Source organism: Gekko japonicus, unplaced genomic scaffold (genome assembly GCF_001447785.1).
Source record: "Gekko japonicus isolate JY-2015 unplaced genomic scaffold, Gekko_japonicus_V1.1 scaffold430, whole genome shotgun sequence".
NCBI classification, from domain to species: Eukaryota; Metazoa; Chordata; class Lepidosauria; order Squamata; family Gekkonidae; genus Gekko; species Gekko japonicus.
In genome coordinates, this window is record NW_015171516.1 from 66,521 (window position 1) to 89,400 (window position 22,880).

At 47.8% G+C, this 22,880-nt stretch overlaps 1 protein-coding gene across 1 annotated transcript in view; it reads right to left on the reverse strand.

Annotated features, from left to right (window-relative positions):
* Positions 1-22,880, reverse strand: part of PTH2R (parathyroid hormone 2 receptor) — a 106,607-nt gene that overhangs the window by 15,517 nt on the left and 68,210 nt on the right. The window contains exon 11 of the mRNA XM_015419381.1: positions 10,251-10,345. Within this exon, the coding sequence (XP_015274867.1) occupies positions 10,251-10,345 (95 nt within the window). The remainder of the gene's footprint in view (positions 1-10,250; positions 10,346-22,880) is intronic.

Consider the following 22,880-nt stretch of genomic DNA (forward strand, 5'->3'; position numbering starts at 1 on the left):
CGGGGGGGAACCATATGGTTTTCCCCCCGACGAGCTTGGCCATGCCCCCAACGTCAGCAACATCGCACTTCCGGTGATGTCAGGGGGTCTGGCATATGCAAATAAGTTATTCTAATAAATTATGCTAATGAGCCCCTGCACCTCTTTTTCTACGAAATGACCCCTGATTCTACCCCACTGAAGTCCCTCCTCTCCAGGTATTTCCCCGCCCAGATCTGGCGACCCCAGGTGACTGCCGTCAAGACTGAAGAGGGAGGCGGGCCAGCAGGAGGCCACTAACTGCTCACATCAGACCCCTCCGAGTGTCGGCTCTTTTGCAGTCTTTGACTGGAGAGGCAATATTGACATTCTGCAGTCTTCTCGCCACTAAGCCTTCCCAACATATTCTCCGCAATGACATCGCGGCCACGAAGCACAAAAGCCCCGCTTCACTCCCTCCCACCAAACCCAGTGAAACAAGAGCTAATTGAATCCGAGCCGGGGCCTTTCTCTGCAGTTATTATAGGCTTCACGGGCGGCCTTCCTACCCGCGAGAGCCCATGAAGATGTTTCTTGAGCAGCGGCTATTCATGAGAACACATTCATATTGCATGAGAAGGGAGCACCGGCTGCATAAGCGGAACGCGCAAGGTTGGACGCGTACGCTTCCAGGGCATGTTTTAATGGCTCCATGGTAGGAGCCCAAGGACGGCTCAGAATTTTGGCAGCCGTGAGCAACAGCTCCTTCCTCTTAAGTTACAAGCCTGATTTCTAAACAGTTGGCATGATGAGATAAGTTAAAGGTAAAGGTTCCCTTGCTCGAAAGCCAGTCGAATCAGACTCTAGGGTTGCGGTGCTCATCTCCGTTTCAAAGCCGAAGAGCCAGCGCTGTCCGAAGATGTTTCCGTGGTCATGTGGCCGGCATGACTAAACACCAAGGCGCACAGAACGCTGTTAGCTTCCCACCGGAGTGGTACCTATTTATCTACTTGCAATTTCTTGCTTTCGAACCGCTAGGTTGGCAGCTGGAACTAGAGACAGGAGCTCACTCCGTCATGCGGCACCCGGGTCTCGAACTGCTGAACTACTGACCTTCCACAGCCTGCAGTTCAGCGTCTTAACCACTTGAGCCACCGCAGCTCCTCTGAGATAAGTTGCCCCACCTTATAACCCAGGTCACCAAGCCTGGACCTTTTGCGATTTCTGACTTTGGTCCTGTCGTCTGCTCTTTCCTTCACTTGTTTTGCCAAGCAGGACATGAGGTTGTCGGATAGGGATGCCAGATCTCCCCCCCCCCAGGTGGAGACAGGGGTCCCCCACTGACAGGCCCCATCTCCCCACTGCCAATCAGCTGGCTGGGGGGGGAGTCTTTCCCAGAAAAAGAGGGAGATCCATCCGCCGTGCAGCAATGTGTCTACGTCACTGCCAATGTTCCCTCTAAGCTGTGGGGCATTGTGAGTGAGAGTTCTACTTTGTGAGCCGGAGGAGCTGCTAGCGTTGGCACTGTGGGCGGGCCTACATTTAGCTATCTCATAGATTAGTTTTTTGGAGGATTATTACTATAATCTCATAAAAATCTCAGAATGAATTCTTCCTATTTGTGCTCAGTATTCAGGTTTGTCCTAATTTTCTAAGGAGACACACCTACAAATTGCATGCATCTGCCACTGGGATTTGGCTCATGAAAGTTTATTTATTTAGGATATTTTTATGTTAGCTGTTGTAGATTTCCCGGGTTGTATGGCTGTGGTCTTGACATTGTAGGACCTGACGTTTTGCCAGTAGCTGTGACTGGCATCCTCAGAGGTGTAACACAGAAAGATGGAGGACTCTCTGTGTCAAGGTGAGAAGGAAAATGGTAGGCAGATAATTTATATCTACTCAGGAAGGTGGGGTAGGGCGGAGTCATTATCTTGTAGGAGTTCCCCTCTCTGTGAACATGCTAATGGAGGAGCTTTCCTGAGGAGGTTCTTTTGTATATGGATTGCTTCCTGAGGAGGTTTCCTGTTTCCTTTTTTCTTCTTCTGGTTTCCTGTTTCCTGAGGAGGTTCTTTAGGATGTGGATTGGCTGTTGAAATTCTAATCTTATCTGTAGTGCTATTGTCAGATGTAGAGTTTTTTGTGTTTTTCAGGGCCTTCCTGAGTAGATATAAATCACCTGCCTACCATTTTTCTTCTCACCTTGACACAGAGAGTACTCCATCTTTCTGTGTTATACCTCTGAGGATGCCAGTCACAGCTACTGGTGAAACGTCAGGTCCTACAATGCCAAGACCACGGCCACACAACCCAGAAAATCTACAACAGCTAATGAACTCCAGCCGTGAAAACCTTCGACAACATATTTTTATGTTGCCTCTTCTGAGTCTTGGCTCAAGCTGGCTTACCATGAAAACCACCACAATATTCATATTAATATTAATAACAAGCCATTGGACAAGAGCCATTGACTCTTTCAGCAGTGTATTGCATGGAAACAGAACAACGTTTGAGTCCAGTGAGACCTTTAAGATCAACAAAGTTTTTTCCCAGCTATAAGCTTTCGTGTACATGCACACTAGGAGCTGCTGTGGCTCAAGTGGTTAAGACGCTGAACTGCAGGCTGTGGAAGGTCAGTAGTTCAGCAGTTCGAGACCCGGGTGCCGCATGATGGAGTGAGCTCCCATCTCTAGTTCCAGCTCCTGCCAACCTAGCAGTTCGAAAGCAAGAAATTGCAAGTAGATAAATAGGGACCACTTTGGTGGGAAGGTATCAGCGTTCCGTGCGCCTTGGTGTTTAGTCATGCCGGCCACATGACCACGGAAATGTCTTCGGACAGCGCTGGCTCTTCGGCTTTGAAATGGAGATGAGCACCGCAACCCTAGAGTCGGATTTGACTGGCTTTCGAGCAAGGGAACCTTTACCTTTACATGCACACTTCCTCAGATACAGTGAAACAGAATTTCCTCAACCATTACATATAGGAAAAGAGAGGGTAGTAATGGTAACTATATATGCAGTGGTTGAGAAAATTCTGTTTCACTGTATCTGAGGAAGTGTGCATACACACAGAAGCTTATACCTTGAACTAAACTCTGTTGGTCTTAAAGGTGCCACTGGAACTTTGTTCTGCTGCTTCAGGCCAACATAGCTACCCGCCTGAATCTATCTAGCATGGAAACAGAGGATGATAGGATCTTTCTAAGACTTCATTCAGACTTCATTCATTTTGTTTCACTTGTTTTGAAACCTCTGCCTAGCTGTAAAGGATTAATTTCTTAGGCTTGCTCAGCCATTGGCTAGCAAGAACAAAAACCTTCACCTCGCTCTCCGTTGATTAGGAATTGTTCGACAGAGATACATCTCTTTCCGCAGCATGTGCCAAAATTGTATTCAATTTCTGTTTTCCTTTTTAAAACAACAACAACATTTTATTCATTCCACTTATTACCTCTACTTGGATTCTCTACTTCATTCTTTGTTTCTATTAGTTTCAAGGGGAAATATATATTCTACTTGTAACTCCACACACACACACACACACACACACACACACACACCCTGCGCATTTTTGGGATAAAAACCTCAGGGATTATAGCCCTCATTCATAGGATGTTCCGTTCCACATTTCAGATATGTATGAGAAAACATCCCTATTCTGCGGGCGATTTCCTGTTTTTAATTGTTTTTCCCCTTCCAACTAAATGAGATGAAATTCGATGGTCTTATTTATTTATCTGTCACATGTTTACAGGAAATGTACAGAAAAAAAATGTGTAAGGGAACACAGTGCTATAAATGGCAGAAACACTCAAAAAGCACTATGAAGATTCACTTATAAACAATGCGTGAATCAAATAAAGACTATTACAAATTCATGTGTCATTAGATTTATATCCTGCCCTGAGCCTACAATGTGGGGAGGGTGGGATATCAGCCCAATTAATAAATAAATACATAAACTCCAAGTATATAAACTCCAAGAATCTTATACTAGAATGAAAACTTCCAAAGTGCACTTTTAACATGTATAGCACCATGTGTTTATTGTTTGATATATACTGGGAGGTCTTTATGGTGATTGTTGGCCCCATTCACACGGAGGATTTGCCGCACTAATGTCAGGTAGATTTTCGGGGTGCAATCACACTGCAACATCTAGGAAGTGTAGCGCGCCTGTGGCATCCCGCCGAAGATGCACAGTAAAAAACTACCTTGGAAAGTGCACTAGCAGGGGCGGGCGTCTGATCGCGGGAGTGCTAGTATCCCGTGGCATCTGGCGCCCGTCCACATCCCATCGCAAACCAGATGTTTTTCGTAAGCGCATGCGCACAAACATGTAACTGAAAGCAGTGTTGCTCCGCAGAACTGCGCATGCGCATAAACGCGAAATGCTTGCCGCGCCCCTTCTTTGCCACGCTCCAGCATCGCCGTGTGATCGCCAGCTAACAGCCTAAGCACGAAGACTCGGGGGACTGTGGGATCGGGCTACCACGCTTTATTTTGCTCCAGGGCAAACAGCCATGCCTCCGCCCCGCATTATCTGGCCCGTGTGATTGGGGCCATTGTCTATAGCACCATGTCAGATACAGGGTCAGAAGAGTTTTTGGCTAAACATGAGGAAGAACTTCCTGACAGTCAGAGTGGTTCCTCAGTGGAACAGGCTTCCTCGGGAGGGGGTGGGCTCTCCTTCTTGGGAGGTTTTCAACCAGAGGCTCGATGGCCATCTGACAGCAATGCTGATTCTGTGAACTTGTGCAGATCATGAGAAGGGAGGGCAGGAAGGGTTGCCTCAGGGCTTAGTTCTTGTGGCCCTTTTTCACACGCCCAGGGAAATGCTGATTGTCACTTTGAGATCAGGCAGCAATTTTTCAGGCCAGTTTGTTTGGTGGTCCTGGAGGGTTTTTTTTGTCATCTTCTGGGCATGGAACAGCAGTCACTGGGATTGTGTGCGTGTGTGTGGGGGGAGGTATCTGTGGATTTCCTGCATTGTGCAGGAGGTTGGACTAGATGACCCTGGAGGTGCCTTCCAACTCTATGAGACTATGATTCTAAACACATGAATGACAAAGCTAAATCCAAATCATAAAGGTTACTCAATGCAATAGGTAAGGCTTCTGAAAAAATAGTGGTTCGCTCAGTTCAACCGGTAAGTCTTCTGGGGGAAAAAACCAGTGGCAGAAAGGCCACCTGAAACTTCTGTCTTCCACTAATAACCATTCACCAGTAAGCAAATACACATCTTCGAGGAGACTGTGTAGCTTTCCAGCAGACTAATTCAACAGGTAAGTCTCCTAAAAATGACAATTCACCAACAAGCATATAGAAATCTTTCAGTAGACTGTGTAGCTTTCCAGCAGACTAACGTATTTCCCAGGTTAAATCACGTTTCCAATCGTCATCAGAGTCAAGAATAGGCATTTTCATATGGAGCTCTCATACTCATCAGAATTCTTAAACACTTCCCGTAATCGAGGAGCTAACTGCTTCACACTCAGAGAAGGGTTGGCAGAAGCTCCTTGATTATGGGTAGTGGTGAGAATTCTGATGAGTATGTGTGCTCCATATGAAAATGGCTGCTTTAGATGTTGCTCTCTATGACATTGTATCCCATCGAAGTCCCTCCCCTTCCCCAAACCTTGTCCCTGAATCTCCAGGTAAAGCCCTTGGGGATCTTTAGCCTGGAGAAACGGCGGCTGAGGGGTGACATGACTGAGGTTTATAAAATTATGCATGGGAAAGAGCAGGTAGAGAAAGAGGTACTTTTCTCCCTTTCTCACAATACAAGAACTCGTGGGCACTCCATGAAATTGCTGAGCGGTCGGGTTAGAACGGACAAAAGGAAGTCCTTCTTCACCCAAAGAGTGATTAACATGTGGAATTCACTCCCACAGGAGGTGGTGGTGGCTACAAGCAGGGACGGCTTCAAGAGGGAATTGGATAAGCATATGGAGCAGAGGTCCTGTCAGACTCCTGCAACAATCAGAATCGATGACTTGCTTCTTTAGAAAAGAAATTTATTGATCAGTATTGGCAGAACATCACTACTTCAGGGTCTGTGTTAAGACTAACCTAAAAAGTGCGGGGTAGTTGGATATACAGGGTTCAAAGGAGGGCACGGAGCAGCAGAGAGCCAATCAAGGTAAGAAGTGGGGGCCGCCAGGTTTCTAATGGCCCCCTCGTTCCCAGAGAAAGATGTTACAGTTAGGAACCAAGGTCACACACACCAGCTATACAGATAAGGGAGCATCACCCAGACAAGGAGAAAGCAAAAGTTACATTCCAAGGAATCCCTTCCCCCTCCATACCAACCTTTATGGCAGTGAGCTGACAGGTCCATCCGTGGCTATTAGCCACAAGGTATAGCTAGGAACTCTGTCTGGGGAAAGGGATGCCCTGTATTCTTGGTGCTTGGGGGGGGGACAGTGGGAGGGCTTCTAATGTCCTGGCCCCACTGCTGGACCTCCTGACGGCCCCTGGTATTTTTGGCCACTGTGTGACAGAGTGTTGGACTAGATGGGCCATTGGCCTGATCCAACATTGCCTTCTCTTATGTTCTTATCTGGAACAGAGGTCCATCAGTGGCTATTAGCCACAAGGTATAGCTAGGAACTCTCAGTCTGGGGCAAGGGATGTCCTGTATTCTTGGTGCTGGGGGGGCGACAGTGGGAGGGCTTCTAATGTCCTGGCCCCACTGGTGGACCTCCTGATGGCACCTGGTATTTTTGGCCACTGTGTGACACAGAGTGTTGGACTGGATGGGCCACTGGCCTGATCCAACATTGGCTTCTCTCATGCTCGTACGTTCTTAACCCGGAGCTGGCGACCCAACTCCTCACTGTCTCACAGAACTGAAATAGAAAGCACAACCTAGCTGGTAGAAGTGGAGATAATAAATATAACAGATAACAGTAAAATGGTGAATACTGTCATGCCCTCTCCTGCCATCCTGGCCATTCCCCCAGCGGGCTGAGCTGGGCGGAGCTGGGGTCTTGCATTGTCCATAGGGGCTTACTTCTGAGTAGACCCACTTGTTCCGAGAGCCTTGCAGCCGTTCAAAGTTCCCCTACCCAGATTTCCTGGGAGTAAATCCCAAGGAAGAACACGGGGCTTGCTTCTGAGTAAACCTGCACTTCTGAGTAGATCTGGTCGCTCCCCTAGCTTTGCAGCCATTCAGCGCTTCCCTGCTTCGGGCCCCGGAAAGCGGAAGTCACTCACCGGCGGTCTCCATGTGTGACCCTCCCCCCCTCCTCCCTGGGGGAGGGGGGAAGAGGCCTCAGCCAGTGGAGGGAGGTGAGGTTTGGCTTTGTGCCTCTCCCACGTGATTACAGGAGCTGGGCAGGGGCGGACTGCTGCACAGCGGCAGCCCCGGAGAGGGAGGCAGGGCAGAGTTTCCTCACCCTGTGTTCAGCTGGGAATCTGTGCACTGGGGACTGGGAACTTGTGGGCCTTTTAGCAACAACAGTGGTCACTGCCCATATGACCTAGAATTGACATCATTGCATCTGGGATGTTGGGGTGACACTCTGGTATCGGGCAAAAAACTCTATGGTAGAAGCTAAATTTACCATAGAGTTTTTGCCCAAATACCATCCGGACGTGATGATGTCACGTCCAAGTTGCATGGGCAGCGATGAAGACACGTCACTGTACATTGGATGGGTCTCCCTGCTGCTCCTGGTAAGGCCCCCCTCCCATATCGGTTGCCAGGAGACCAATTGTTCGCCTCAGACATTTTCATCCCTGAAGCAAACATTCAAAATGACACTCACTTCCTTCTTCTTCCGACAGGAACACTTTGGGTTTTTTCACAGCACCAGAAAGTTTGCCCATGGAGGCGAGGCAAGGGCGTCTTTCTCCTCCCTCATACCCAGGGGTCATTTCCTGCAGGAGCACATAGGAGCAGAGCTCCGGCAGTAATGATCCCAGGGGGCGGGCACATGCAACAAGCCCCGCCCCCTGCTCCCTACAGCCCTCAGTCGGGCCACGAGGAGCAAGAAGCAGTCAGGTAAGTTGCAGAGGCCCCCCCCCAGCCCGCCTTCAGGTACAAGCTCTCCCTCCTCTGTGAGGATAGATCTGCACATGCCCCCCCCAATAGCTAGCAATCCAAAACAGTCCAGTGGAGCCTGAGCGGTGGGTGTTGCCTTCTGACACACTTCCGGAGATGTCAGGGGGTGTGGCATATGCAAATAAGTTATGCTAATGTTATGCTAATGAGCTCCGGCAGCTCTTTTTCTACGAAATGACCCCTGCTCATACCCATGGTATCCTGAGAGAAATCCTTCATGTCAAGGCCAACCCTGATAATTGTTGTTTTGCGTGAAGAACCTCTACTTATTCAGATGTAAAGAATCTGATTTTTTATTTAAATTGCTCGTTACCTTGAGATAGATGGAAGTTGTTGTACGGGTACAAAGCGTTTCAAATTTCAAACGCCTCGGTACAACCGTCTTCCATTATTTTAGAGAATCGATCATCCTGAGGTGAAAAAGCAGGTAGTCAAAAACAATTCCCTTCACTGCCAGCTGGCTGCAGGCTTTCGATTAACTCAGTTCCACTCCAAATCTGCTCCCACACTCAAAGGGCTCGGAAGGGCTTGGAAGCTCACCATAAGTGCTAATGTGATCGAGCCCCTCATGTACAGCTGGCCAGTTGCAGGTTGGGAAATACCCAAAGATTTTGTGGGTACGGCCGGGAAGGGGGGGTGTTTAGGAAGGGGAGGGACCTCAGCAGGGTATAAAGCCATAGAGTCCACCCTCCAAAGCGGCCATTTTGTCCAGGCGAACTGACCTTGGTTGTCTGGAGATCAAAGGTAATAGCGGGAGATCTCCAGGTGGCACCTGGAGACTGGTATCCCTACCCTCATGGCAGAAACAAGTCCAGGCTCTGAGTCAGTAGCCCTTGGACAAGCTTTGGTATATCCCAGGTATAGCAAATCAGCACCAGTATTTCCTCAGGGGTGCTCCCTGAACCAGTTAAGAGAGACTCCTTGGGTTTAGGCAAATATTAGTCGCTTTGAAATCACTGGGAATAAAGCAGAAACAAATTCAAGTTCATTTTTGTGATGTCTTAAAATTAGTACCAAGCGTTCAGGTGGCGGCGGCTTCCTCTATGAAAGGATGGGGGGGGAAAGGTAGAAAACAACTCAACCCAAGATGTACCAGCACTGTTCGAAGGGTCAAGCTAAACTAAGGTAAAGGTAAAGGTTCCCTTGCTCGAAAGCCAGTCGAGTCCGACTCTAGGGTTGCGGTGCTCATCTCCATTTCAAAGCTGAAGAGGCAGCGCTGTCCGAAGACGTTTCCGTGGTCATGTGGCCGGCATGACTAAACACCAAGGCACACAGAACGCTGTCACCTTCCCACCGAAGTGGTACCTATTTATCTACTTGCAATTTCTTGCTTTCAAACTGCTAGGTTGGCAGGAGCTGGAACTAGAGACGGGAGCTCACTCCATCATGCGGCAACTCGGGTCTTGAACTGCTGAACTACCGTCCTTCCACAGCCTGCAGTTCAGCGTCTTAACCACTTGAGCCACCGCAGCTCCATGAAGCTAAACTAAAGATAAATATTATTTTTTGAATTTATTTATGGTGCACACAATAGCAGTGCTGAAATTAGCATAAATACATTATTCTAGGCATTCGCTGTCAATTACGCTGACTTATTATGGGAAATCCATCTTGAGTCCATGTGAGAAAGGCGGGCTATGGATAAATAGATAAATACTTAAAAGCAGGGCTTTTTTGTAGAAAAAACCCCAGCAGGAACTCATTAGCATAATAGGCCACACCCAACAGCAGAAATTCATTTGCTTATTAGGACACACCCCTGACAGCACAGCTCATTAGCATATTAGGCCACAACATGCCCATGGTTGCAGAAGTGTGGTCATCCAGACACACTCACCTTTTGCTTCTTATACTGTTTACCTTGTTTGTGGTCAAAACCCAGGGCTTTTTTATAGCAGGAACTCCTTTGCATGTTAGGCCACATACCCCTAGTGGAGCCAGTCCTAATGAGTTTCTGCTGTTGGGTGTGGCCTATTATGCTAATGAGTTCCTGATGAGCGTGGCCAACTCGGAAGCCAGCCGGAACCCCGTTCCTGTGCGTTCCTGCCCCAAAATAGCCCTGCTTAAAAGCAGCGCTAGTGAATTTGCAAAAACATTATTTACACGGTGGATGTTTAGTCCTCAGTAGTTTCAGAAATGATGCCAGGTGTTCCCACACTTATTTTCATTTCCAGAACATTTGGAGAGGGGAGAGGGAGATTTAAAATTCATTATGGAGACTTACCTATATTGCTTCCTTGTGTCGTAGCCAACCGCATTGGTCTCCCAGATTTTTGTAGCCAGAACCCGAACCGTGTTCAAGAACAAAACAAAGTTTAACTGGAAAAGAGGGTGCAGATTGTCATCTCATGATGCTTTAGAAATACAAGTTGCAGTCAGTGTTCCCTCTAAGCTGAGTTAGTGTGAGCTAGCTCACAGTTTTTTCACCTCCGACTCACACATTTTGGTATTAGGTCAGGAAGGATGGCTCCAGAGCAAACTAAACAGAGGAGCGGTGGCACAGGGGATTTATCCTCTGGTTAATACATCTGAGCTGAAAAGAGCTGCTGTCAGTTCTAGCCCCATGCTGGTGTGAGCTACCAGCCTTGTCCCCAGCTCGTCGTCCACCCAGCGGTTCGAAAGCTTCAGCACGTAGATAAAATGGGTACCACTCCTTAGAGAGGGTGGGCACACTAACCCCCCGGTGGGGGAGGTGTTAGCCGGCAAAACGGAATGTCCAGCACGTAAGATCGAAAGTCTAGAAAGAACTCTTCGGCATTAAGGAAGCCTGTAATGGGCTGTCCGGCCAGGTGGTGGCAGTGCTGCGCTGCAACTAGAAGCAGTCCTGGAGAAGGCTGACGACATCAAGCCACGCCGAGGGAAAAATGCCGTTGGAACACGTCTGACCTTACAGCTGAACAAACTCCCTGTCGGTTGCAAACGTGTGTGATTTAAAAAGATTATATCTTGTCCTCCCTTACCTCTTGAATTATTATTAGTCCCATGTGTATTTGAGTAACCGTAAATCGGTCAGAGCCAGCAAGCTCTGCAGGATTGAGCGATTAATATATTGAAAGATGATGATGATGATGATGATGATGATGATTATTATTATTATTATTATTATTATTATTATGCTGTCATCTAGAGGATCATGCAGAGTTATTAACAACAACAACAACAACAACAACAATAATTTATGCAGCAGCCAGATTGCTCACTCAACTTTAATGCCAGTAGGATTTTTGCTCACGAGACTCCGCAGCTTAGAGGGAGCATTGGTTGCAGTCCTAAGGGCACCTTCTGAGTAGAACATGGAGGCTAAGTCTCCTGCTACAGCAGGAAACCTCCTGGGTATTTCCTCCAGCCCCCCCCCCCAGCATTTTCACAAGCCCCTGCTGGCGCTTCATAGTGGGGGCAATATGGGATGAGATGGCAGGGCATGCCAGTGTGTGATGTCATTTCTGGTAAAAACTGGAAATGCTCTAGGATTTGCTGTTGTTCTAGGATTTGCCAAAAACTCTATGATTAAACCATTATGTTTAGGTGAATTCTAGAATATCCAACCATGTCATGACCAGTGCTCCATCTAAGCTGTGGAGTCTTGTGAGAAAAAATTCTATTTTGTGAGCTACTAGCATTAAAGTTGCGAGTGAGTGATTTGGCTACTGCATGAATTCGTTTGCTCTGGAGCCTTCCTTCCTGAGCCAAGGCAAAAATGTGTGAGCCAGAGGTCATGACATCACTTCCAGGTTTGCTGGAAGTGATATCACATACTGGCATGATTAGAGTTGCCAGTACAAGTACTTGAAGGGCTGTCATCTAGAGGATCATGCAGAGTTGTTTCCTGTTGCCCCAGAACCAATGGGTTGAAATCAAATCATAAAAGTTTTCGGCTGACCCTTAGGAAGAACTTCCTGACAGAGCGGTTCCTCAGTGGAACAGGCTTCCTCGGGAGGTGGTGGGCTCTCCTTCTTTGGAGGTTTTCAGACAGAGGCTAGATGGCCATCTGACAGCAATGCGGATTCTGTGAACTTGGGCAGATCATGAGAGGGAGGGTGGGAAGGGTTGCCTCAGTGCTTAGTTCTCGTGGCCCTTTCTTACACGCCCAGGGAAATGCTAATCGCCACTTTGGAGTCAGGAAGCAATTGTTCTCCAGGCCAGTTTGGCTGGAGATCCTGGAGGTTTTTTTGTCATCTTCTAGGCATGGAACAGCAGTCACTGGGATTGTGGGGGGGAGGGGAGGTATTTGTGGATTTCCAGCATTGTGCAGGGGGTTGGACTAGATGACACTGTAGGTCCCTTCCGACTTTATGATTCTACTAGGAAAAAGGCCCATTGTGGAAATAAATACAACGACCTCTAGAAAGAGGCTCTGGGCGGGTGTCCCGGCTTTGGACACTCAGTGTCAATTTGCTGTGGTGACCTCTGATACCAGAAATCCTCAGATGAAGATTAATCCATTGCCCAAATCTGCTTTATCTAAAGCAGGGGCTTATAAATGGGTTCTTGAGCACGATTTGTATACAGAGAATGGGTCAGACAGACATTGCTTTGTTCCCCATAAAGAGACAACACAGCTGGATGGTTAAAGAATAAATGTTGTCTTTACTAAATATTGTTGATTTCTCAAGCACACAAAACAGATGCGTTCACATATATACACAAGTTTCCTTTAGTTATAATAGGTATAGAAAGCAATCAGTAAGAAAAATAATAACATAGGACTCACTGGGAAGTAAACACACAAAAGGATAGCGGTTGATACTTATCTGATCCCAACGAGGAAAGCAGAAACAAAAGATCTCACCAGAGGGATCCTCCTTCACACGGGTGGACCAGCCAAACACGTGTGGGCTATCTTGGTGTGTACTTCCAAGAAAGCATGTGAGAATCACCCCTAGCAGAGCTCCAGTTGCTTAGGTGGGGGGGGGGGTTGTCTCAGCTAGCTTGGTTTGCTAACTGGCATAACTTAAGTTACAGAAAGGTGGGGGATGGCTAGCTAACCAAAGGACAAAGGTGTGCATCGCCTTTTAAAACCTGCCTTAGGGGCTGGCCCTGTGTGCCAACCTCCTGTTCTTGGATCCGTCCCCTTCTCGTCACCTATAGGCTGATGGGTAGTGACGCATCTACCTAGAGGGGAGTGGGGCAATATTCAAATTCTACCCTACACTTCAATGAGAATCATTTGGTCAGGTGTCAAAGTTGTATTGCCATGGTAACCTTTGAATTGCAGATGCTGGCCTCTTTTGTGATTCAAACCAGATACGAGGGGTTTCATGTTATCCAGCAGATCTTTAATGGTGGGCGAGTTGTTGTTCCCAAGACTTCATGAGGCTGAGCTTAATGGAGAATGTCTTCTTTGTCCCAAGGCATGATGGGAAGGTGTGGGTATGCGTGTGTCCATTAGCATACCTATAGCAGGCCCTGCACATCGCAGCTTCCAGGTGCAAGCAAATCAAAGCAAGCAAAGCACACAGCATTTCCCAAATCCCATATATACAAATGCAGAGACATTACAGACATGCAAGCATCAGCATAGCACAAATAATACATTCAAAGCACACTTGCCAACACCTCAGCAGGGTATAATGACACTGAGTCCATTTTCTCCATAGGAACTGATCTCTGCTACCTAAAGAACAGTTGTAATTTTGAGTGATCTCCAGCCCTCACCTGGAGATTGGCAACAATGGTTACCCAGAAGGGAATAGTTGGTTTGGAGGGTGGAGTCTATGGCTTTGGATCTGTCCGAGGTCCCACGCCTCACCCTCTCCAGGCTCCATCCCTCACATCTCCAGGAATTTCCCACCTGGAGTTGGCAACCCTATCTCCTTCCCAGCCAACCTTTATTTCCCCCTCACTCTTCAGCTTTCCACCCCCAACACCTGCAGCCTCTCCCGTGCTCTGAAGCCCTGACTGCTACGTCACATTGGCTGTCATATGGGGGCCACCTCAGCAGCATATAAGGATACAGAGCCCACCATTTTCTCCAGGGGAACTGATCTCTGCCATCTGGAAAGCAGTTGTGATTCTGAGTGATCTCCAGCCCCCACTTGGAGATTGGACACATTTTACCTCAGAACAGCAAAACTGTTTAGAATGTTAGAGGCAAAAGCCAATCAAGTCGCATATGCAAACGACTTCTGTGTTGCGAGGCAAAGGCCAATGAGGCTGCATATGCAAATAACCTCTGTGTTCTGACTGGCTGTGGGGGGGAGAGGAACAGCAAACTGCTTAGAATGTTGGAGGCAGGACTCAGGCAAAGCAGCCAGTGGATAGGGAGACCCTCTGAATGACAGATCAGAGAGCGAACTGATTTTGGAGCGTGTGGAATGTTCTAGAGAAGTGCCGCCACCATTCGGCTTTTATTTATAAGGGAGATGATTCCCAGTCTCAAACAAAGTGATGTCATGACACCAGGACACTGGCAATTCCCCCCCACACACACACACATTTTCCTCATGCTGCCCAGCTGAGCAGCAGTAGGAAAGACTGGCTGGAGGTGGGTGGTCTCCTGCCTGAAGTGGGAAGCTGACAACACTACGCATGACACCAGGGCACCTGTCCCTGCCCCCCAGATCCTCCCTGAAATTCCAGGAGTCAGCCTCATGTTCCTCCTCCCCCAGAGGAGGCATGTTCGCTCTGAGGTTCCAATCAATAAGCACACAACTGCGTGGCCTTCCTCACATCCCTATAACTGAAGTCTTTTGAGAGCAACTCCCACAAAACCTCAAGGAGAAAGAGCCAATGCACTGGCCTCTTGGTATTGATCTTGAAAGAAAAACACCCGTCTCTGCTTTACACACAACACTAAGACACAATAGCAAACATAGGCCAATATTCTGTCAATCGATGTATGTGGAACTGAGTGAGCTAGGAAAGGAGAAAGGGGGAATAACTCGGGGGCACCAGAAGAAGAAGAGCTGGTGTTTATAACCTGCTCTTCACTACCCAAAGGAGTCCCAGAATGGCTGACAATCGCCTTCCCTTCCTCTCCCCACAACAGGCAGCTTGTGAGGCAGGTGGGGCTGAGAGAGTTCTGAGAGAACGATGACTGGCCCAAGGTCACCCAGCAGGCCTCATGTGTCTCAAAGCGGCTGACAATCGCCTTCCCTTCCTCTCCCCACAACAGGCAGCTTTTGAGGCAGGTGGAGCCGAGAGAGTCCTGAGAGAACCATGGCATCCCGGCAGGCCTCATGTGTCTCAAAGCGGCTTACAATAGCCTTCCCTTCCTTTCCCCACAACAGGCAGCTTGTGAGGCAAGTGGGGCTGAGAGAGTCCTGAGACAACTGTGACTGTCCCAAGGTCACCCAGCAGGCCTCACATGTCTCAGAGCAGCTGTCAATTGCCTTCCCTTCCTCTCCCCAGAACAGGCACCTTGTGAGGCAGGTGGGGCTGAGAGAGTTCTGAGAGAACCATGACTGGCTCAAGGTCACTCAGCAGGCTTCATTTGGAGGAGCCGTGAGGGAATCCAACCCGATTCTCTGGATTATAGTCCGTTACTGTAACTGCTACACCAAGCAGGGGGTGACAGAGAGTGAGGGAGCCAGCAGACAAGTGGAAAAAGAGAGAGAAGCCCTGTTCACACATTACACTGAACACAGATTCATCCTGCCTGTATGAATGTACATCCGTTTGCAAGAAAAGGCACACGTGTGTTCACTTTGCAAATGGCACTGGGGACTGGTACCTGGACAAATGTAGAGTTTCACTCATGCATTCAGTTGCACATATGTTGAGTGTAACATCCGAATTACTCAACACACATATGAAGAACAATCAAGTGTATGCTGAGCACGGATTGCACATGCATACACTGTAACATGTGAACACGGAGAGAGCTAGGGATGCCAGCCTCCAGTGTGAGACCTGGGGATCCCCTGGAATTACAGCTCATCTCCAGACTACAGAGATTAGGTCCCCTGGATATAATGGCTGCTTTGGAGGCTGGACTCTGTGGCATTGTACCCTACTGGGGTCCCTGTCCTCCCCAGGCTCCATCCCCAAATCTCCAGGAGAGTCCCAACCTGGAACTGGCAACTCTACTCCCACATCCTCCCCCTGGAAGCCATGGGAGACTAGGCAACCCAAAGGGACCCTTTAAATGCTTCTTACAAGCGGGGCCACCGGTGCCTGAAGTCCAAGTGGCAAATTCACCGATTGCAGTTCTGGCATGAGGCAGGTGGCCACCCTTCTCCCTCCTCTCCTGCAAGTTTTAAAGCAGGGGTGTCGAACTCATTTGTTATGAGGGCCGGATCTGACATAAGTGTGAACTTGTTGGGCCGGGCCATGTGTGCCAAAAAAGGTAATGCCAGATAGCAGAGATATAAACTTTATAAAGGACAGAAATGGTTTTTTTTAACTTTAAAACATGCTTAAAACATTAGCACTTTTGCGATATTTTGTTTATTTAACTGTGGCTGATAACCAATGTTCCCTCTAAGCTGTGGAGACTCGTGAGCAAAAATTCTACTCTGTGAGCTACTGGCTTTAAAGTTGTGAGCGAGTGATTTGGCTGGTGTATAAATGAGTTTGCTGGAGCCATCCTTCCTGAGCTAGAACAAAAATGTGTGCGCTGGAGGTTAAAAAACCATGAGCTAGCTCGCACTAACTCAGCTTAGAGGGAACACTGCTGATAACTGACACCCCTTGCTCTGAATTATTACATCAAAATGTCTGTGCTGTTGTGATCTTGAGTCTGGTGTTCGTGTGTGTATCTGTAAGTTGCAAACCTACGATGACGCAGCAACAGCAGAACTGGAAGCAGAAGCAGAAGCAGAAGATAGACAGTTCTACTGCAGGCCTGAGAGAAGACCATCCGGGGGCTTCATCTGGCCCCCAGGTCACGTGTTTGACACCCCTGTTTTAAAGGGTCTTCCAGCTGATCAGTTGGAGGGGCCTTTAAATCTTTCAGGAGGGGAGGGAGAGGGGTAGGCGCTGATTGGTCATGCTTGAGAGCAGGGCTTGGGGGCAGGGCTTCCTCCTTTTGCACTCTGACACAACATAGTGGGCGCAAAATTGCTGCCATAGAAGGTAGAGCCAGCCACAAAATGGCTCCTGCTGCTTACCTGCGTCACACAGGCTGGTTCTGCATCTGGCATTTGCTCCACATTTGCTCAGCACTGAGGGAATTCAAACCCATGCTGTACTGACTGAGAGGTCACCCCTGCACAGCCATAAATCTATGCAGAAGGCACCATAAAATCCAATGATCAAAGAAAGTAAAAGCTGTATGCAAAGCAGAGGGGAGTTTCTATTCCATGAAGGTATGCTGAAACAACGGTGGGAAAAGCCAGTGCAGAATCACCCACAGTGAAGATCCTTGTGGTGTGGTGATAACTACTGCCAGAGTAATATTTTTTTAAAAAATCTACACAGCCAGTCAACTCTCCAATGGCCAAAAATCCACACAGCCAGTCAACTCCCCAGTGGCCAAAAATCCACACAGCCAGTCAACTCTCCAATGGCCAATCCAAAGCCTTGCTGGGCAAAAGCCCCAACTGGTATGTCCACTTTCTAAAACATTTCGAAGGTATCTGGAAAGGTGTCAGCAGGCACCAGGGTGCCCCTGAGCACCACTTTGGCGGACTGTTGATATATAGACTATAAGAATATTAGAAGCAGTTCAGACCAGTGGTCCATCTAGTCCAGTGTTCTGTCTCACACAGTGGCCAACCAGTTCCTCTAGATGGCCAACAACAGGGCATAGAGGCCAAGGCCTTTGTAACAACACAAGAAGAGCCCTTCTGGATCAGACCAGTGGTCCATCTAGTCCAGCATCCCTTCTCATACAGTGGCCAACCCGTTCCTCTAGAGGGCCAACAACAGGGCACAGAGGCTGAGGTCTTCCTAAGAACACAAGAAGAGCCCCGCTAGATCAGACCAGTGGTCCATCTAGTCCAGCATCCCGTCTCACACAGTGACCAACCCGTTCCTCTAGATGGCCAACAACAGGGCACAGAGGCTGAGGCCTTCCTAAGAACACAAGAAGAGCCCCGCTAGATCAGACCAGTGGGCCATCTAGTCCAGCATCCCGTCTCACACAGTGACCAACCCGTTCCTCTGGAGGGCTAACAACAGGGCACAGAGGCCGAGACCTTCCCCTGATGTTGTCTCCTGGCTCTGGGATTCCCCCTCAGTCACCATGGCTAGTAACCATTGATAGGTTTATCCTCCACGAAAATATCTAATCCCCTTTTTAAAGCTGTCTATTCCTGTGGCCATCACTACACCCTCTGGCAGTGAATTCCACCTTTTAATCACTCACTGTGTAAAGTAGCATTTCCTTTTGTCCGGCCTGAACCTACTCCCATCAGCCTAATTGTACGCCATTGAATTCTAGTATTTTGGGAGAGGGAGAAAAGGTTCTTTTGGTCAGCTCCCTCTACACCATTCGTAATTTTATAAACTTCTATCATGCCCCCCCCCCCCCCTCATCTCTTTTCTAAACTGAAAAGTCCCTGAATCTTCAGCCTTTCCTCATAGGGAGGTGCTCCAATAGATTTCACATAAAAGTCTAGTAGTTAAGATCCTACGCAGGGCTCTTTTTGTAGAAAAAGCCCAGCAGGAACTCATTAGCATAATAGGCCACACGCAACAGCAGGAACTCATTAGCATATTGGGCCACACCCCCGACAGCACAGCTCATTACCACATTAGGCCGCACCCCCATGTTACTAGAAGTGTGGTTATCCAGCCACACCCACCTTTTGCTTCTTATTCTGCTTACCTTGTTTGTTGTCAAAACCCAGGACCTTTTTTTGTAGCAGGGACTCCTTTGCATGTTAGGCCACACACCCCTAATGTAGCCAATCCTAATGAGTTTCTGCTGTTGGGTGTGGCCTATTATGCTAATGAGTTCCTGATGGGCGTGGCCAACTTGGGAGCCAGCCGGAACTCCGTTCCTGTGCGTTCATGCCCCAAAATAGCCCTGGATCTTACCCTGTATACAGTTCAAAGCAAGCAGCAAGCAGCAAAGGTTCTCCTTGCTATTATCCACTTACATTTTTTTGCTCCTTCGCATTATAGTTGGTCTGCTTAATTATTTACTTCCCCTTGGTAGCTGTGGCAGTCCTCAAACGATCTTTTAATTGCTAGTCCCCCCCCCAAGGAAGTAATTAATCTTTTTTTTTTCTTTTGTGGCCAAAGAAAAAAACCCATTTTAAAAAAATCCGTCATGACTGTAATTTAGCAATTGCTAAGTGATGATCATAAAAATTAAAAGCATGAAATTAATGAGCAATCGCTTTGGTTCCAGTCATTAACCCTTCCCCTCAGCCCAAGATAATAAGAACAAATAATTACGGATTGACTTGGGAAGGGCTGAAAATGAGGCAACTAATTAATCAGAGGAGGCTGCAAAAACTTCAGTTTCAAAAGCACAGCAGCCCTGAAATAAACCAGTCGTATTTTATCTACCCGTATTAGATAGCTGGCTGTTGCAATTTCATTTTAAATTGCTGCACTGGGAAACACTGGAATGTGTTTGGATCCTTTGTACCAACCGAAGAATGAACAATCTCCATCCCAGACAAAATGTCCACCAATGAGAAGAGTCGCCAGGTCTGAGTTGGGGAATACCTGGAGATTTTGGGGGTGGGGCCTGAGGAGGGTGGGGTTTGGGGAGGGGAGGGACTTCAACGGGGGAATAACGCCACAGAGTCCACCTTCCAAAATGGCCATTTTATCCAGGGGAACTGATCTTAAAGAATAGCAAATGTACTGTATCTTTAAATATATAAAAGATTGTGGGAAATGTAGTCTTAATAGCCTTAAGATCAGCTGGTTAGGAGCAATGTTCCCTCTAAGCTGTGGAGTGTTGTGAGCAAAAATTCTACTGTGTGAGCTACCAGCATTAAAGTTGTGAGTGAGCGAGTGAGTTGGCTACTGCATGAATTAGTTTGCTCTGGAGCCCTCCTCCCTGAGCTAAGACAAAAATGTGTGAACCAGAGGCTAAAAAACTGTGAGCTAGCTCACACTAACTCGGCTTAGAGGGAACACTGGTTAGGAGTAGCCTTCATGACTGGTTCTATACAGCCCCCCTTCTCCTTGATACATTTGCCCAGGGAAAGTTGTCTATTACCCTCCTCCTAGGGCTGCCAAGTGGGGGCGGGGAAACCCCCGCTTTGGAGGCCTGATTTCTGCCGTGGCGGAATCAGCCCCCGGGGGGAACTCTGCCCCCCGAAGCTGCGTCACCAGAGGTGACGCATGACGTAGAGCACGTTGGGGACGTGGCCCATATGGTTTCCCCCCCGACAATCTGGGCCACGCCCCCAATGCGCTCTATGTCGTGCGTCACTTTCTGTGACGTTCTGGCGATGCACGCGCGCTTCGCACACACACGCGCACGTCCCGCATTAGCTCCCAGACCGAGGCAACGCTCCCCTACTGGTGAGTCAGAACGACTTGGCAACCCTACCTCCTCCTCCCCGTGTGCTTGTAATCTCATAGCTAACAAGACGGGAGAAATCCACCTCCTTTTACCACATGAATCGCTCAAAGGACTCAGGACTAACAGCTATCGAAAAAGGGAATGTAAGTATAACTAAACCTTGGGCTGCTGAAGAGTTAAATAAGAGTTGACCCTAAATGAGTGGTGATTACGTGTTAAATACTTAGCCATTCCTAGAGCTAGCTCCGGCTGCCGGGAACTGCATAACCCCCAATGGATGTTCAGCACATACAAGTATGTAAACCACCAAAAAGATACTGTACAAATAAAGTATCGGGCAACAAATGGTGTCCTTAAAATGAATTAGTATTTTCTTTGCAGTCCTTTTTCACAGAAGTTATTAACCACTCCCTTAAAGCGGCCACGGATCGCCTAGGTTACAGTCCGTTTCTTCTGACTTCGTCAAGCCGCTGCCTCAATGGTGGGCCCAGCAGGAGAGCCAAAATGAAGCATGATAAAGTCAGAGTTAACTTCTAGAGCAGGGGTGTCAAGCATGTGGCCTGGTGTTGGGTATTACAAGTTGAAAACACTCAGTATATCTGGGGTTAAATGTCTGTTTATGTTACTCACAGGAAGTCACATGTTTCTCATGTAACCAATGTTCTTTAGATGTAGGAAGCCCGGGAATTTTCTCCCTGATCTAGGGATTTGATTGGGACTAAAGTGTCAAGGTGTATTACCATTTTATGGCTTCTCTTCCCGTCTTTGTTTTGGTGTTCTGAAGAAGAAGAAGAGTAGGCATAATCTCTCTTCTAGTTCTGTCTTTGTAATGTAAGGATGTAGTCGATTTAGCTCTGTTGTTATTTTCATCCTAGTTACCCTTCCCATGCTAGAATTTAGTAAAAACTTTATATTTTAATCACACATGGACTCTGAGTCTGAATTATTTTACTCTGGCTCTGCTGGGCTATCATATCTCTGCTAAATACCATTTTTTCAATATCTCACTATCACCCAACACCTGGAAGCCGGATCGGGCCCCCAGTGGACTTCCATCAGGCCCGCAGTGGAACTGGCCCTCTCCAGTTTCCAGTTCTGCTGCTGCTGCTGCATCATAGCTTGCTTTGCCAGACTCTCTCAATCGCTCAGCCATTTCATATTTTAACCTCTGAGCATGAGATTTCTGTGGTGAATGTCAATAAATCAAAAGTAGGTTTGCAGCTCACATATACACACCTGAACAGCATACTCAAGATTGCAACAGCACAGAAATTTTGATGCAATAATTCAGAACAAGAGGTGTCAGTTATCAGATACTGTTAAATAAACAAAATATTGCAAGAGTGCGAATGTTTTAAGCATGTTTTTATTTTAAGTCAAAAAAAAACCCCTCTGTATTTGAGTTCTTTATAAAGTTTATATCTCCGCTACCTGGCGTTACCTTTTATGACACACATGGCCTGGCGCAACAAGGTCTCACTTATGTCAGATCTGGCCCTCATAAGAAATGAGTTCGACACCCCTGCTCTATTGCTTTCGGCTCCACCATTGAGACAGAGGCCTGAAGAAGTCAGAGGAAACGGACGACAACCTAGGCTATCCGTAGCCACCTCCTTTGTGACTGTGTTCAGAGACAAAAAGGGACTGGTTAATAACTTCTGTGAAAAAGGACTGCAAGAGAATATACTAATTCATTTTAAGGACGCAATTTTGTTGTCTCATACTTTATTGGTACAGTTTTGTGTTGTTGTTTTTTTGTGGTTTGCACCACCTGGAGGCTGGGAACTTTCCATAGCTAAGCACTGCAACGTGGTTTAACGGTAAAGAAACCTGTATTCACAACTCTTCTTCTGTGATGAGCCTCTGATTAGGGTTGCCAGCTCTGGCTGGGAAATTCCTGGAGATTTGGGGGTAGAAGTGAGGTTGCCAACTCTAGGTTCAGAAAGACCTGGAGACTTGAGGCAGGAGCCTGGGACCGTGGGGTTTCGGTAGGGGAGGGACCTTGGTAGGTGTTAAATACTGGGTTCTAGACACATTGCAGGGGCTGCGGTGGCTCAGTGGTTAAGACACTGAGTTGCAGACCGGAAGGTCGGTAGTTCAGCAGTTTCAGACCCGAGTGTGCCACGTGACGGAGTGAGCGCCCGTCTCTGGTTCCAGCTCCTGCCAACCTAACAGTTCGAAAGCAAGAAATTGCAAGTAGATAAATAGGTACCACTTCGGTGGGAAGGTAACAGCGTTCTGTGAGTCTCGGTGTCTAGTCATGCCGGCTGTGTGACCACAGAAACATCTTCGGACAGCACTGGCTCTTCGGCTTGGAAACGGAGATGAGCACCGCACCCTAGAGTTGGATTTGACTGGCTTTCGAGCAAGGGAAACTTTTACCTTTCCCTTTACTTTAGATGCATTGCAGTGATCAGCTCTGGCTTATTCAGTGATTTCAGCAGAACACAAGACGACGCTAGCAGGGCTGAAGCTCTGCTT